This window comes from Melanerpes formicivorus, unplaced genomic scaffold (assembly GCF_026170545.1).
Source record: "Melanerpes formicivorus ecotype bairdi unplaced genomic scaffold, bMelFor1.0.p_v2 SCAF_139, whole genome shotgun sequence".
NCBI lineage: Eukaryota > Metazoa > Chordata > Aves > Piciformes > Picidae > Melanerpes > Melanerpes formicivorus.
The window spans coordinates 506,457-519,855 of record NW_027142491.1 but is presented as its reverse complement, the minus strand read 5'-3'; the positions used below and the strand labels follow the sequence as shown (position 1 = coordinate 519,855).

Sequence of the window (13,399 nt, the reverse complement as noted above, 5' to 3'; positions counted from 1 at the left end):
AGAAAGTTGTTTGTTGTGAGGCTGCTGGAGGCCTGGAGCAGGCTGCCCAGAGAGGCTGTGGAGTCTCCTGGTGTGGAGAGCTTCCAACCCCCCCTGGGCACTGTGCTGCTGGGCAAGCTGCTGGGGGTGCCCTGCTGGAGCAGGGCTTGGGCTGGGGGATCCCAGGGGTCCCTTCCAGCCTCACCCTGCTGGAAATCTGTAGAAGCTGTGGCTGTGGATGTTGACCTACAGCTGGCAGTTCCCATGGGAATGGAGTGGCTCACTGCTTTGGGATGCTCTGGCACAACCACCTCATTCCCTTTCCTTGGATCAACTCTAACCCCTTGGGATGACCCCAGCCAAGACACAAAGGCTGCATTTTAAACAGGTGCCAGTAAAAGGCACCCATCCTGAGGTGGTCCTTAGGCTCTCTGCAGCTCGTGAAGGAACTGCAACCACTTCTCCATCCCAGCCCTGCCACTGCCAGCAGCTGCAACTTAAAAGCCAGCTCTGACTGCCAGGGGCTCCCTGGGGCCGATAGGACTGCTGAGGATCAGTGGGACTGCCTCTGCTGTCACTTCCTGCACCTCCCTGGTGGCTTTGGAGGGCAGCTGTGGCGATACAGCGCCTTTGCTCACCCCCCAGGCAGGAGAGAAGTTAATGCTGAATCCTCTCATTACTGCATGGTCACTGGCTGTGGCCTCCAAACCCTGCAGCACTGGAGGGTTTCCAGGCAGCAGCTGCCTGGCTCCCCACCTGGTCTCTCCTGTCTATGGGATGCCTGGAGGACTCAGGAGGGTGGAAGCCAATTAAGAGGTCTGGCTCTGCTCAGTGCTTTCAGCCTTCTTGCTGCTGCTTCGTTGCAGGCTGTGTTTTATCTCTTGGCTTTCTGAGAGATGCTCCTCCTCAGATAAAACCATGCCTGCCTCAGGCTGAGTCCAGAGGATGCAACAGGCACCTTCCTGGAACCATGGCAATACAGAATGCCAGGGGTTGGGAAGGATCTCCAGAGATCAGCCAGTCCAAGCCCCTGCCAGAGCAGGGGCACCCAGGGCAGGGCACACAGAACACATCCAGGTGGGGCTTGAAAGGCTCCAGAGCAGGAGACTCCACAACCTCTCTCTGGGCAGCCTGCTCCAGGCCTCCAGCACCCTCACACCAAAGAAGTTTCTCCCCATCTTGAGGTGGATAATTTCTGCAAACTGGGTTGCAGTTTGTGGCCATTGCCCCTTGGCCTGTCCCTGGGCACCACTCAGCAGAGCCTGGCTCCTTCTTAGAACCTCTGGGGCTGCTCTTCTCCAAGCTAACCGGCCCCTAGGGCTCTCAGCCTCTCCTCAGCAGCAGTGCTCCAGGCCCTTCAGCAGCCTTGCAGCCCTCCCTTGGCCTCTCCCCAGCAGATCCCTGTCCCTGCTGAGCTGGGGAGCCCAGAGCTGGCTGCAATCTTGCAGCTGGGGCCTCAGCAGGGCAGAGCAGAGGGGGAGGAGAAGCTCCCTGGCTCTGCTGGCCACACTCTGCTGAGTGCAGCCCAGGAGCCCTTTGGCCTTCTTGGCCCCCAGGGCACACTGCTGTGCCCTGCAGACCTTGCTGCCCCCCAGCACTCCCAGGTGCTGGGGGGCAGCCTCACCCCAAACAACTTTCTCCTCCTGCTCAGCTCCAACCGCCTGGGCTCCAGCTTGTGCCCTGCTGCCGTTTGTTAATGGATTTAATTAATCGAGGAACGAGACCTGAACAAGGAAATCCATCAGGAGGTGCTGAGTGTCAGCGCATGTCAGCAGAGCTCCCTGCTGCCCCTTCCCCTCTCGCAGTGAGTGCAGAGGGTCCAGCTGTCCGTCAGCCTCTGCCCCACACCATGCTCTCCTTGTGCACACGAGATGGCGCTCTTGGCCTTTTAACAAAGCAAAATGCAAGCCTAATTAAGGTTTGTTTAATTATCCTACCCCCCAACCCCCACCCCCCCAGGCCCTTATCCATTTGTCCCCCTCAGCCCTGCCTGACCCTTGGTTCCAGGGATGCTCCTGGGCTGGGGATGTGAGCCAGGAGCAGTTCTAACCCCAGCTGTTTCCAAGCACACCTGAAAAGCTTGGAGGGACAGACAGAAAGGTGCAAGCCCAGCCCTCCACCACCTCCAGCTCACTAAAGGGGATTGAGGTTTCCATCTTAGTTTACAGCTCCTTGGGTACAGCCTTGTCCTCCAAGCCCAGCTCAGATGCTTCGCCCTGTCCTAGCTGCTCTCTGAGCCCCAAGCCCAGGGGACAAGAACTCCAAGGGCTGTCCCAAGTTGGGATGTGGACTCTGAGGGGGCCCCCGAGCTGTTTTGGGCAGTGGGGCTGGGCAAGCCCCTCCTTTCTGCCTGTGGTGAGGGGCTCCTGCCCTCCTTCCCGGGGGGGTTGGGAGGGAAATGTGATAGAGGAGCTGATGGTGCCCTACGGCAGCCAGCAGGAAAAATTCATCTGCATGCTGGCCTCTTCCAAATAAGTCCAGGCAGGCTGAGGGCCTCCCTCCTCAGAGCTCCTGGCACGCACCCAGGATGCTGCACTCCCCAGGCCCCAGCCAGGGATGGGTTCTGCTCCTTCTTGGTGTGGAGCATTCATGGCACAGAGTGTTCACAGAATGGGTTGGGTGGGAAGGGGCTTGAAAGAGCATCCAGTGCCAACCCCCTGCCATGGGCAGGGACACCTCACACCAGCCCAGGCAGGAGGCAGCCACAGCCTCCCTGGGCAGCCTGTGCCAGAGTCTCCCCAGCCTCACCCTCAACAATTTCTTCCTCCTCTCCACTCTCAGTCTCTCCTCTCCCAGCTCAAAGCCATTGTCCCTGGGCCTGGCACTCCCAGCCCTTCCCCAAAGTCCCTCCCCAGCTCTCCTGGAGCCCTTCAGGTCCTGCAAGGCTGCTCTGAGGTCTCCCTGGAGCCTTCTCTCCAGGCTGCACAGCCCCAACTCTCCCAGCCTGGCCCCACAGGGGAGGTTCTGCAGCCTCTGCTCATCTTGGTAGCCTCCTCTGGAGCCTCTCCAGCAGTTTGATGGAGCACTGGGTAGGACTTCACAATGTTTAGAGGGGGCATCCAGGCAGGGGGCATCCTCAGCCTCCCTGAGCAACCAGCTCCCTGGGTTCCAGCAGGACAGTTCTTTGGGGGATGCAAGGTCCCACTCAACACCCAGGAGGGAAGCTGCAGGCTGAGCCCCCCTGGGCTTGGTGGTCTGTGGGGGTGGGAGCTGCAAAAGCAGAAGCAATGACTGGCATCAGGCTGCGTGGCACAGCAAGACCTGGACAGAGTGGGAAGTTGGGCATGAGGGAACCTGGGGAGAGGGAAGTTGGGTGCCCCAAAGGATGGCAGCTGGCATGGGTTGGGGGGGTGACCTGGAGGGCAGGGATGGGCACAACCAGGGGGCATAGGATGTGGCACCAGGAGGGGCTTGGGAATGGGGAACCCCGGTGGGAAGAGGCATGGAGTCCTTGATGCAGGTGCCCAAGAGGAGTGGGATATGGGGAAGGATGCTGGGGGGGATGTGGGGAAGGATCCTGGGTGGGATGCTGGGTGGGATGCTGGGTGGGATGCGGGGAAGGATGCTGGGTGGGGTGTGGGGAAAGATCCTGGGTGGGATGCTGGGTGGGATGTGGGAAGGATCCTGGGAAGGATGCTGGGTGGGATGCTGGGTGGGATGTGGGGAAGGATCCTGGGTGGGGTGTGGGGAAGGATCCTGGGAAGGATCCTGGGTGGGATGCGGGGAAGGATCCTGGGTGGGGTGTGGGGAAGGATCCTGGGTGGGATGCTGGGTGGGATGTGGGAAGGATCCTGGGAAGGATCCTGGGTGGGATGTGGAGTGTCTCAGCGTGGAGGCACATGAGACGTCCCGCGGCAGGGAGGAGTGCAGGCACTGCCGGAGTGAGGGATGAGGTTACCCAGGAGGGACCGGAGCGCCGAGGAGGGAAGCGCTGAGGGCTGTGGTGAGTCGGAGGAGGGGATGGCGAGCTCCGGGGAGGGCTGGGCGCTGAGGGGCGGGGCGGGGGGTGGCTCCACGTGGCTCATTAGCAGCAGGCCATTTAATATTTATGAAGCACTCTTGTTTGAGTCCCAAGTCTTCGGCTCCAGTTACAAGGAGCTGCGTCACCCTCCGATCACATGGTAATTGTTGCTATTTCCAGGATCCCAGCCTCGCAGAGTGCCACAAAACCTCTTTTCCCTTTTCTTGTCTTTTCCCCCCCTCTCCTTTTCCCTTCTTTCTTTCTGTTATTTGGGGTGTTTGGCCCCCCCGCGCCGCCTCTCCCCAGGTTCCCTCTCTCCGGGGCGCAGGGCAGTGTCTGGGGATGCGGGGGCCGCTGCCTTGACCCGGGGCGGGCAGGAGCCAACCCCCACCCCCGCCTCTTTCCCGGGAAGCGGATCCGGCCGCTGCTTTCCATGAGAACTCCTCGGCTGGCCCCAGGACCGGCTCGGCGCTAGCGCCGAGTAAGGAGAAGAGGAGGAGGAGAAGGGGAGGGGGGGTTTAACCCCCAAAATGACCGAGCTGGAAGGGGACTTCACCAAGCTGCTGCTGCTGAAGGAGGAGCGGATCAAGGAGCTGGAGCGGCGCTTGGGAGAGAAGGAGGAGGAGATCCAGGAGCTGCGGCGGCGGCTGCACAAGTGCCAGTCGGTGCTGCCCGCCCCCAGCCCGCACATCGGGCCGCGCACCACCCGCGCCCAGGGCATCTCGGCGGAGCCGCAGACCTACCGCTCCTTCCACGACCTGCGCCAGGCCTTCCGCAAGTTCACCAAGGCAGACAGGTAGGGACGGGGCACCCCCACTTCAACCCACCCCCTCAGAAGCCCTTGCCGAGCCGGGGCGGCGGGACCCCGCATCCCCGCCTCGCCAGCGCCGGGGTGCGGGAAAGCAGCATCGATCGTGCCGCGGGAGGCTGGAGGAAGCGCCTGGCCCATTAAGGGGCTTTCAGCCGGCGGGAGGGAGCCCTGGGGGGATCGGATAACCCATTACCGGCGGCTCGCTTCCATCCTCCCCCCGCTCCTTTCCCCGCCGCGGCTCCCCGGGGATGCTGGGCTGGGGTCGGGGGGCGGAGCGGAGCAGCCGGCGGTGCCTTCCCGGCGCTGGGAAAAGTTCGCCGCGGGGCCGGGAAGTTTCTGCGGCCGCTACCCGGAGCCAGCCCTGCCCGCTCCCTGCCTGGGCAGGTGCTATGTGTACCCCCCGGCCCCGTCCTCCCCCGCGTTACCCCCAGACATCGTGCGCTTGGCAGCCGTGCCTTGTCTCCAGCCATCCTTCGCGCCGCTGCCGGTTACCCACCCGGCAGCGCCTTTGGGGGCGTCTCGTCGCGCCGCATGGGGTCTTCGGGGGGGGTGGGATGGGGGTGTTCAGATGCGTCTCATGTACGGACCTCAGGGGGCCTTTGAGGGTGACGGGGAAGTTGGTGTGGGAGCTCCGTGCCGCCGCAGGACCCAGCGTCAGCCTCCTTTCGGCACCAGCGCTCCCCGAGCAGCCGCCGCTCCGGACGCTTCCGCGCACAGCGAGTGATCCCAGCAGGCTCAGCCCAGCCTCCCGCAGCTGGGTGTGGATCCACACCACCCTCCTCAGCCTTCTCACGCAGCCCACCTGCCCGTCCTCCAAACTCCTGCAGGGACCAGGCTATTACTCCTTTAAAAAGACACGAGGAGCAGTTGGTGCTGGGCTGCTGTGGTGGTGCTGCCGTCGCTATTCTCTCTCCTGAGCAGCGGAGGTGTGCCTGGGGAGGTGCGTGGCTGCTGGCCATGCAAGCAGGATGTGTCCCGTCTGTCCTTCCCGATGTTAGCACATCCCTGCCTGAAGCAGAAGAAACCCAGGTCCAGCTTCTTCCTTTGCTGTTGAGTTTTCAGAAGGCTGTGATCCTCCCCAGGCTGATCTGCCGCAGGGAAAGGCGGCAGCAACCCAGCCCCTGCGGCGGCAGCGGGGCCTCCGGTGCCCACCCGCTGTTGATTAACTCTTTCAGAAGTTACTAAACTTGCTCAGGGTTCCAGCAAGGTTTAATCATGGCCCTGGCTCTGCCCAGGCTGGGCTGGCAGGCCACAAACCACTGCAGCCCTGAAGGTCATTGGCCCTGTCCTGCGCCGCTCCCATCACCCGGAGGCAGCGGTGGGGCCTGTGGGCATTGCCCTCCTGCCTGGCACTCCGTCCCTCCCTGGCATCTTCCCGTATCTGGGCCTCGCTCATGGTAGCCATGACAATGGTAACCAAGCCAGTTTGGGATTGCTCTTGGGTTTTAATTGAGGTCTGCTTAATTCTCCTCTGGTCTTGTTGGCTGGAGGAGGTGAGGGGCAGCCACATGATGCTCTGAACACGCTGCACCCGCAGCCTGCCTCGCAGTTCCGCCTCCTTGCCCCCCAGCTTGCCCCCCAGCAGTGGGTTCAACACACTCCTGTCCTCACCACCCTCCGTGTGGTGGCTCCAGGTTGCTGCTTTAGCGTCCTGGGCACGGTGGGTAAAGGGCTCTGCTGCAGCCAGCTGCTGCCCAGGGCACAGCAGTGCTTGCCCACTCGTGGTGCCAAGCAGAGGTATGAGTGGGCCTGTCTGGTGCCAGCTCCCTTTAATGTCCCCGTGGCTTCCTCCCTGGCTTTTGCATCTAAAACCTGCTGGCAGCATCCTTACAGCTTGTTTGTTTATGGGGTAACTTACAGACCCCAAAGAGTCTCTGGCCCCTGTGTTCATGGCAGCAGCATCGAACCCACCCATCCCACAAGGCCCTGAGGGGCTGGGGGTGGGTACTGCCCCTTCTCTAAAAGCCAGAGAAACTTCCATCCCTTAATCCCCCCACCCCCCCGATGTGCTGTTTAGAGCCATCTGCTTGGCACATCGATTGCAAATCAATGCTGATGGCAACGCTTTTATCCCACTCTGGGCTCAACCTTCAGCTAATTTTTTGTCTCTGAAGATGGAGCTGCAGCAAATGGACAGCACAATGAACTTTATTTAGGGCAAGCTGAGCTGTAATGCACCAGCACTGGGCTGGGGTGGGAAGGCTGTGAGGCCATTCAGAGCCTTGGACAGGCTGAGAGCTGGGCAGGGAGGAACCTGCTGAGGCTCAGCAAGGATGAGAGCAGAGCCCTGCAGCTGGGCAGGAAGAATAACCTGCAGCAGCACAGCTGGGAGGGGATCTGCTGGAGAGCAGCCCCAAGGAGAAGCACCTGGGAGTGCTGGGGGGCAGCAAGGTCTGCAGGGCACAGCAGTGTGCCCTGGGGGCCAAGAAGGCCAAGGGGCTCCTCAGCAGAGTGTGGCCAGCAGAGCCAGGGAGCTTCTCCTCCCCCTCTGCTCTGCCCTGCTGAGGCCCCAGCTGCAAGATTGCAGCCAGCTCTGGGCTCCCCAGCTCAGCAGGGACAGGGATCTGCTGGGGAGAGGCCAAGGGAGGGCTGCAAGGCTGCTGAAGGGCCTGGAGCACTGCTGCTGAGGAGAGGCTGAGAGCCCTGGGGCTGCTGAGGCTGGAGAGGAGAAGGCTGAGAGGGATCTGCTCAATGTCTCTCCAGAGCTGAGGGCTGGGAGGCAGGAAGGAAGGGCCAGGGCCAGGCTCTGCTCACTGTGCCCTGGCATAGGCCAAGGGGCAAGGGATGGAAAGTGCAGGCCAGGAGGTTGCAGCTCAGCAGGAGGAGGAACTTCTTGCCTGGGAGGCTGCCAGAGGCCTGGAGCAGGCTGCCCAGAGAGGTTGTGGAGTCTCCTGCTCTGGAGACCTTCAGGATCTGTCTGGATGTGTTCCTGTGTGATCCTGCTCTGGCAGGAGGGTTGGACTGGAAGATCTCCAGAGGTCCCTTCCCATCCCTAACATCCTGTGAGCTGTGAAGACTTAAAGCTCTCAAGGAGTTGAGGTTAGCAAATGGGAGGATAGAAGCTCAGGAAGTAGCTAAGTCTCAGCTGAAAGCAGAGAATCAGTTTGTCTCTGGCCTCCCTGCAGGGACTTGCCAGGAGCCCAAGGAAGGGGCTGTGCAAACAGCCTGCTGTTGACAAGCAGAGGAGGTTTTGCCTGGCACTGTCTTCCCCTGCTGCTCTTCCTTCCCATGGCTTGGCTGCCTAGATGCTAGTGGGAGAAAGAGTGGCTGCAGGGAGGGGTGGTCAGGAGTGTTGAGCTACTCTGCTACAAACCAGATTTGTTCTCCCAGTAGAATCATGGAATGGGTTGGGTGGGAAGGAACCTCCAAAGGCCATCCACTCCAACCCAGCCTGCAGCCAGCAGGGACATCCCCAACCAGGGCAGGTTTCTCAGAACTCCAATAAGCCTCACCTGCAATGGTGCCAGCCAGGGGGCAGCTCCCACCAGTCTGGGCAATTAATTCATTAGCAAAGGGCACTGTGCAGCAGCACAGCCCCAGGGCAAGCAGCTCCTTTGGCAAGGCTGCTGAGCTGCAGGCACTCTGCACCCTTCATCCCCCAGGGAAAGCATTTCCCCTGAGCTTGTCAGCTTGCTGGTCAAGGGGCTGGGGTTGTTTCCCCTGCCCTCAGGCTCCATGCAGGATCTGTTCTCACAGCACAGAATCACTGAATCACAGAAGCCTTTAGGTTGGAAGGGAGCTTTAAAGCTCACCCAGTGCAGCCCCCAGCAGCCAGCAGGGACAGCCCCAAGCAGAGCCCCACACAACCTGCCCTGCACTGCTGCCAGCCATGGGGCAGCTCCCAGCTCTCTGGGCAGCCTGGGCCAGGCTCTCCCCACCCTCAGCACCAAACATTTCTCCTTCTCTCCACTCTCAAGCTCCCTCTTGCAGTTCAAACCATCCCCCCTTGGCCTGGCACAAGAGGCCCTGCTCAGCAGTCTGTCCCCAGCTTTCTGCTGGGCCCTTGGAGCACTGCAAGGCCACCAGGAGGGCTCCCTGCAGCCTTCTCTTTAGCCACAACGCTGCCACTTTTCTAAGCCTGCTTTCCAGCACACCATCATGCCCTGTTCTTTCCTTGCTCTGTCCTCAGGACAGGAGATGCTGTTGGACCAGAGGACCCCTGGGGTCCCTTCCAACCTGGCATTCCAGGAAGAGTGCTGAGGGAAGTGCCACCCTCCTTGTAAATGAGTCGTCAGTGCACGCTGCTCAGCCAGCTCTTGCCCACCCCCAGCAGCACCACTCTGCTGCTCCCTGCCACAGCACCTGCTTGTGGCTTCTGGCCACATCAAGAAGGAATCCCATCTTGTGAGTGTCTCTCCTGGTGTGGTGAGAGCCACCTGCAGTGTGCCTGCCTGAGGGAGCCCTCATACAATCACAGAGCCATAGAATGGTCTGGGTTGGAAGGCACCTCCCAGGCTCATCCAGTCCAGCCTCCTGTGCAGTCAGCAGGGGCTTCCTCAGCTGCATCAGGCTGCCCAGAGCCCTGGCAAGCTCTCTGGGAATGGGGCCTCAACCACCTCCCTGGGCAACACTTTGGTAGGGCCTTAGCAAAATGCAGTCCCCGGGAAGCTTTCCCCAGGTGGTGAGCGAAGGCTCTGCTGTGGTGCGAGTGAGAAACGCTGCCAGGCTCTGCCCCCAGGGCTGCTCAGAGCCCTGGCAGCCACAGGAGGCCTGGGCTGGGGCTCTCAGAACAGCCTCAGCACAGCAGTGAGGGGGGGCTGAGGGACCAAGGGGTGCTCATCAATGGGGTTTCAGCATCAGTCTGGAGAAGGCTCCCAGGAGACCTTCTGGTGGCCTTCCAGGATCTGCAGGGGGCTGCAAGCAAGCTGGGGAGGGACTTTGGAGGGGGTGAGGGAGGGATAGGAGTGGGGGGGATGGAGCAAAAGGAGAAGTGGGGAGCTGGAGCTTGGCTGTGAGGAAGAAGTTGTTGGCCAGGAGGGTGGTGAGAGCCTGGCCCAGGTTGCCCAGGGAGGTGGTGGAAGCCTCCTGCCTGGAGGTGTTTGCAGCCAGGCTGGAGGTGGCTGTGAGCAACCTGCTGTGGTGTGAGGTGTCCCTGCCCATGGCAGGGGCTGGGGCTGGCTGGTCCTTGGGGTCCCTTCCAGCCCTGCCAGCTCTGTGGGTCTCTGATCTGGAGCTGTTTTGTGCCACATGAGCGATCTTCTGTCTGTTAAATCATCCTCTTGGCAAGCTCCAGCAGGCACATCCTCAGATTCAGAGATGTGGGGCCTAATGCCACCTTAATCCTGCTTGTTGGGGGCAAAGAGACTTAGAGAACTGTGGAATGGCAGGAGTTGTGACAGCAGAGCCCTTGGGTGCTTCACCCATGGGTGACCGACCCTAAAGAAGGTCATCGGGGTTTCCTTGGCTCCAATTACTGCAGGAACTAATGATGCTCTTGTGGCTGGTTGTGCTGGCAGTGCAGTGTGGCCCAAAGAGAGGCAAACAGAAAGAGGGAAGTTTAGCTGGGAGATAGATTTGGGACAGCCAGAAAATCATAGAATTGGCCCTTGGGATGTGCTGCCCAGGGAGGTGGTGGAGTCCCCATCCCTAGAGGTGTTCAAGAGGGGACTGGATGTGGCACTTGGAGCCATGGTTGAGTTGTCAGGAGGTGTTAGGGATTAGGTCATAGGTTGGACTTGATGATCTCTGAGGTCTTTTCCAACCTGCCTTATTCTGTGATGCTGTGAATGGTAGAGGTTGGAAGGGACCTCTGGAGATGATTGAGTCCAATCCCCCTGCCAAAGCAGGGGCACCCAGGGCAGGTCACACAGGAACACATCCAGGTGGTTCCATAAGATCCCTTCTCAGGCTTCTCTTCCCCAGGCTCAACAGCCCCAGGGCTCTCAGCCTTTCCTCCTCACACAGATGTTCCAGCCCCATCAGCATCTTTGTAGCCTCCATTGGACTCTCTCCAGTCTATCCCTGTCCCTCTAGAACTGGGGAGCCCAGCACTGGACACAATCCTCCAGCTGTGGCCTCACCAGCGCAGAGCAGAGGGGAAGGAGAACCTCCCTCAACCTTTCTGGCCACACTCTTCTCAATGCCCCTAGTGACACCAGTGGCCTGGCCAGGAGGACACACTGGTGTCCCTTTGGAAGCAGGGTGATGCTAGATGGCCAGACAGTTTCAGAAAACAGTGAAGTGATTTAAAACAGCCTCTAAAACCTTGCCAACATTGATGTGCCAGAGGCAGGAGTGGTGCTGTCAGCCATGGGGAGCCATGACTGAAAGGGGGAGGGGCGGAGGATGCTCTCAGTGTGTGTGGTGATCCCCTCAAAGTCCATCTGGATCATCCCATCCCTCTGCTCTCCTCCATCAGGGTGTGTGGGGCATGGTGCTGGGCTCAGCTTCAGCATCCCCGAGGAGGTGCCATGGGCTCCCCCCTCCTGTTCCCAATCCCCTGCCTGACAGCTGACTTGGTCCTTAACTTTTGAAGGGGCTCTGCCCTCATTCCCTTCCCTTTGGGCAGCGTTTGCCACAAGATGGCAGTGGGGGTTAACGTTTCAGGTGAGGTACTGGGGTGTGCTGTGCTTCCAGCTCCGCAGCCCTGAGCCTTGAGATGGTTTTCCTGCCGAAATCCTGACAGGGCTCCATCCCTTTTCTCCCTCTTCCACATTGCCTGAGGTGTGGGGAGAAAGTGTTGCTGAGAGCTTGTGCTTCAGTGTTTAAGCCTTCAGATCACAGCTCAGAGGATGTGAGGGGCTGGGAGGGACCTCTGCAGAGCTTCCAGCCCAAGCCCTGCCAGAGCAGGAGCAGAGAATCCAGCACAGGTCCCACAGGAACACATCCAGACAGGGCTGCAAAGGCTCCAGAGCAGGAGACTCCACAACCTCTCTGGGCAGCCTGCTCCAGGCCTCTGGGAGCCTCCCAGGCAAGAAGTTCCTCCTCCTGCTGAGCTGCAACCTCCTGGCCTGCACTTTCCATCCCTTGCCCCTTGGCCTATGCCAGGGCACAGTGAGCAGAGCCTGGCCCTGGCCCTTCCTTCCTGCCCCCCAGCCCTCAGCTCTGGAGAGACATTGAGCAGATCCCTCTCAGCCTTCTCCTCTCCAGCCTCAGCAGCCCCAGGGCTCTCAGCCTCTCCTCAGCAGCAGTGCTCCAGGCCCTTCAGCAGCCTTGCAGCCCTCCCATGGACTGTGCTGTGGACAGGGCCTTGGAGCTGGGGCTCCTGGCTCCAAGGCTTGTGCTGAGCTGGTGTTTGATGATGGCTGTGGCAGCATCAGCTCCTCCCATGGCTGCTAAAGCTGCAGTTCAAGTACTGCTCATAGATTCATAGCATGGGGTGGGTTGAAAGGAACCTTAAAGCTCTTCTAGTCCCAGCCCCCTGCCATGGGCAGGGACCCCTCCCACCAGCCCAGCTTGCTTAGGGCCTCATCCAGCCTGGCTTGCAACACCTCCAGGCAGGAGGCAGCCACAGCCTCCCTGGGAAACTTGTTCTGGCATCTCCCTACCCTTACTGTCAAGAATTTTTTGCTAAAAGCCCAGGGTTGACCATGCAGAAGGTGGACACTGAGCAGCCTGGGAGGTCTGAAGTCCAAAACTCCAAGCAGGGTCACCCCTGAAGCTGGAGCAGGCTGCTTGGCTGGCAGCAGCCTCAAGCAAAGAGTTCTCATGCATGACCCTGTGCTCCTCCACCACTTCTCCCTCTCACAAAGGCAGCTTGGACTTGCAGCTCACCCACTCTGGCTGTCTCCACCAGGCCTGGAGCTGGGGAGGGCTGGTTTGTGGATGGTTTCACCCATCCCAAGCATGACAAGAGAGAGCCTCTCCCTCCTTGGGGCAGCCAGGGCTGTGCCGCTTCCTCCCTCAGAGCTCTTTCTGGGAACTCAGCTGGCAGCTGGCTGCTTGGGTTGCATTACTTTAGCCATGATCTCATCCTCTGCCAGCCACTAAAGCATTATTGATCCTGCCTCCATCTGAAGAGCAGCCCAGATGCTGCCCCAGCACCTGCACCCACCAGCCCCAGGGCCTTCTCAGGCTGCTACATCAACATTTCCCTTATCTTCTGACTCTTGAAGGGGCAAATGTGGAACCTGCTGAGCAGGAGCAACTCTGCAGCTAGGTTAAGAAAGGTCTGTAAGCTAAGGGAGGAACATTGTGATGGGAAGACTCCCCAGGAGCCAGCAGTGGTCCCTGGCAGCCCAGAGCCAGCTGAGTGCTGAGCTGCAGCCAGAGCAGGGAGAGCAGCAGCACAGGGAGGGGATTCTGCCCCTCTGCTCTGCTCAGAGCCCACCTGCAGCACTGCCTCCAGCTCTGGGGCCCCCAGCACAAGAAGGACCTGGAGCTGCTGGAGAAGCTCCAGAGGAGGCCACAGAGATGCTCAGAGGGCTGCAGAACCTCCCCTGTGGGGCCAGGCTGGGAGAGCTGGGGCTGTGCAGCCTGGAGAGGAGAAGGCTGCAGGCAGACCTCAGAGCAGCCTTGCAGGACCTGAAGGGCTCCAGGAGAGCTGGGGAGGGACTCTGGAGAAGGGCTGGGAGGGCCAGGCCCAGGGACAATGGCTTTGAGCTGGGAGAGGAGAGATTGAGAGTGGAGAGGAGGAAGGAATTGTTGAGAGTGAGGCTGGGGAGACTCTGGCACAGGCTGCCCAGGGAGGCTGTGGCTGCCTCCTGCCT

At 60.4% G+C, this 13,399-nt stretch overlaps 1 protein-coding gene across 1 annotated transcript in view; it reads left to right on the top strand.

Annotated features, from left to right (window-relative positions):
• Positions 1-4,396: 4,396 nt before the first annotated feature.
• Positions 4,397-13,399, top strand: part of PRKG1 (protein kinase cGMP-dependent 1) — a 335,004-nt gene continuing 326,001 nt past the window's right edge. Inside the window, exon 1 of the mRNA XM_068168482.1 lies at positions 4,397-4,736. Coding sequence (XP_068024583.1) covers positions 4,471-4,736 — 266 coding nt within the window. The 5' untranslated portion in view covers positions 4,397-4,470. The remainder of the gene's footprint in view (positions 4,737-13,399) is intronic.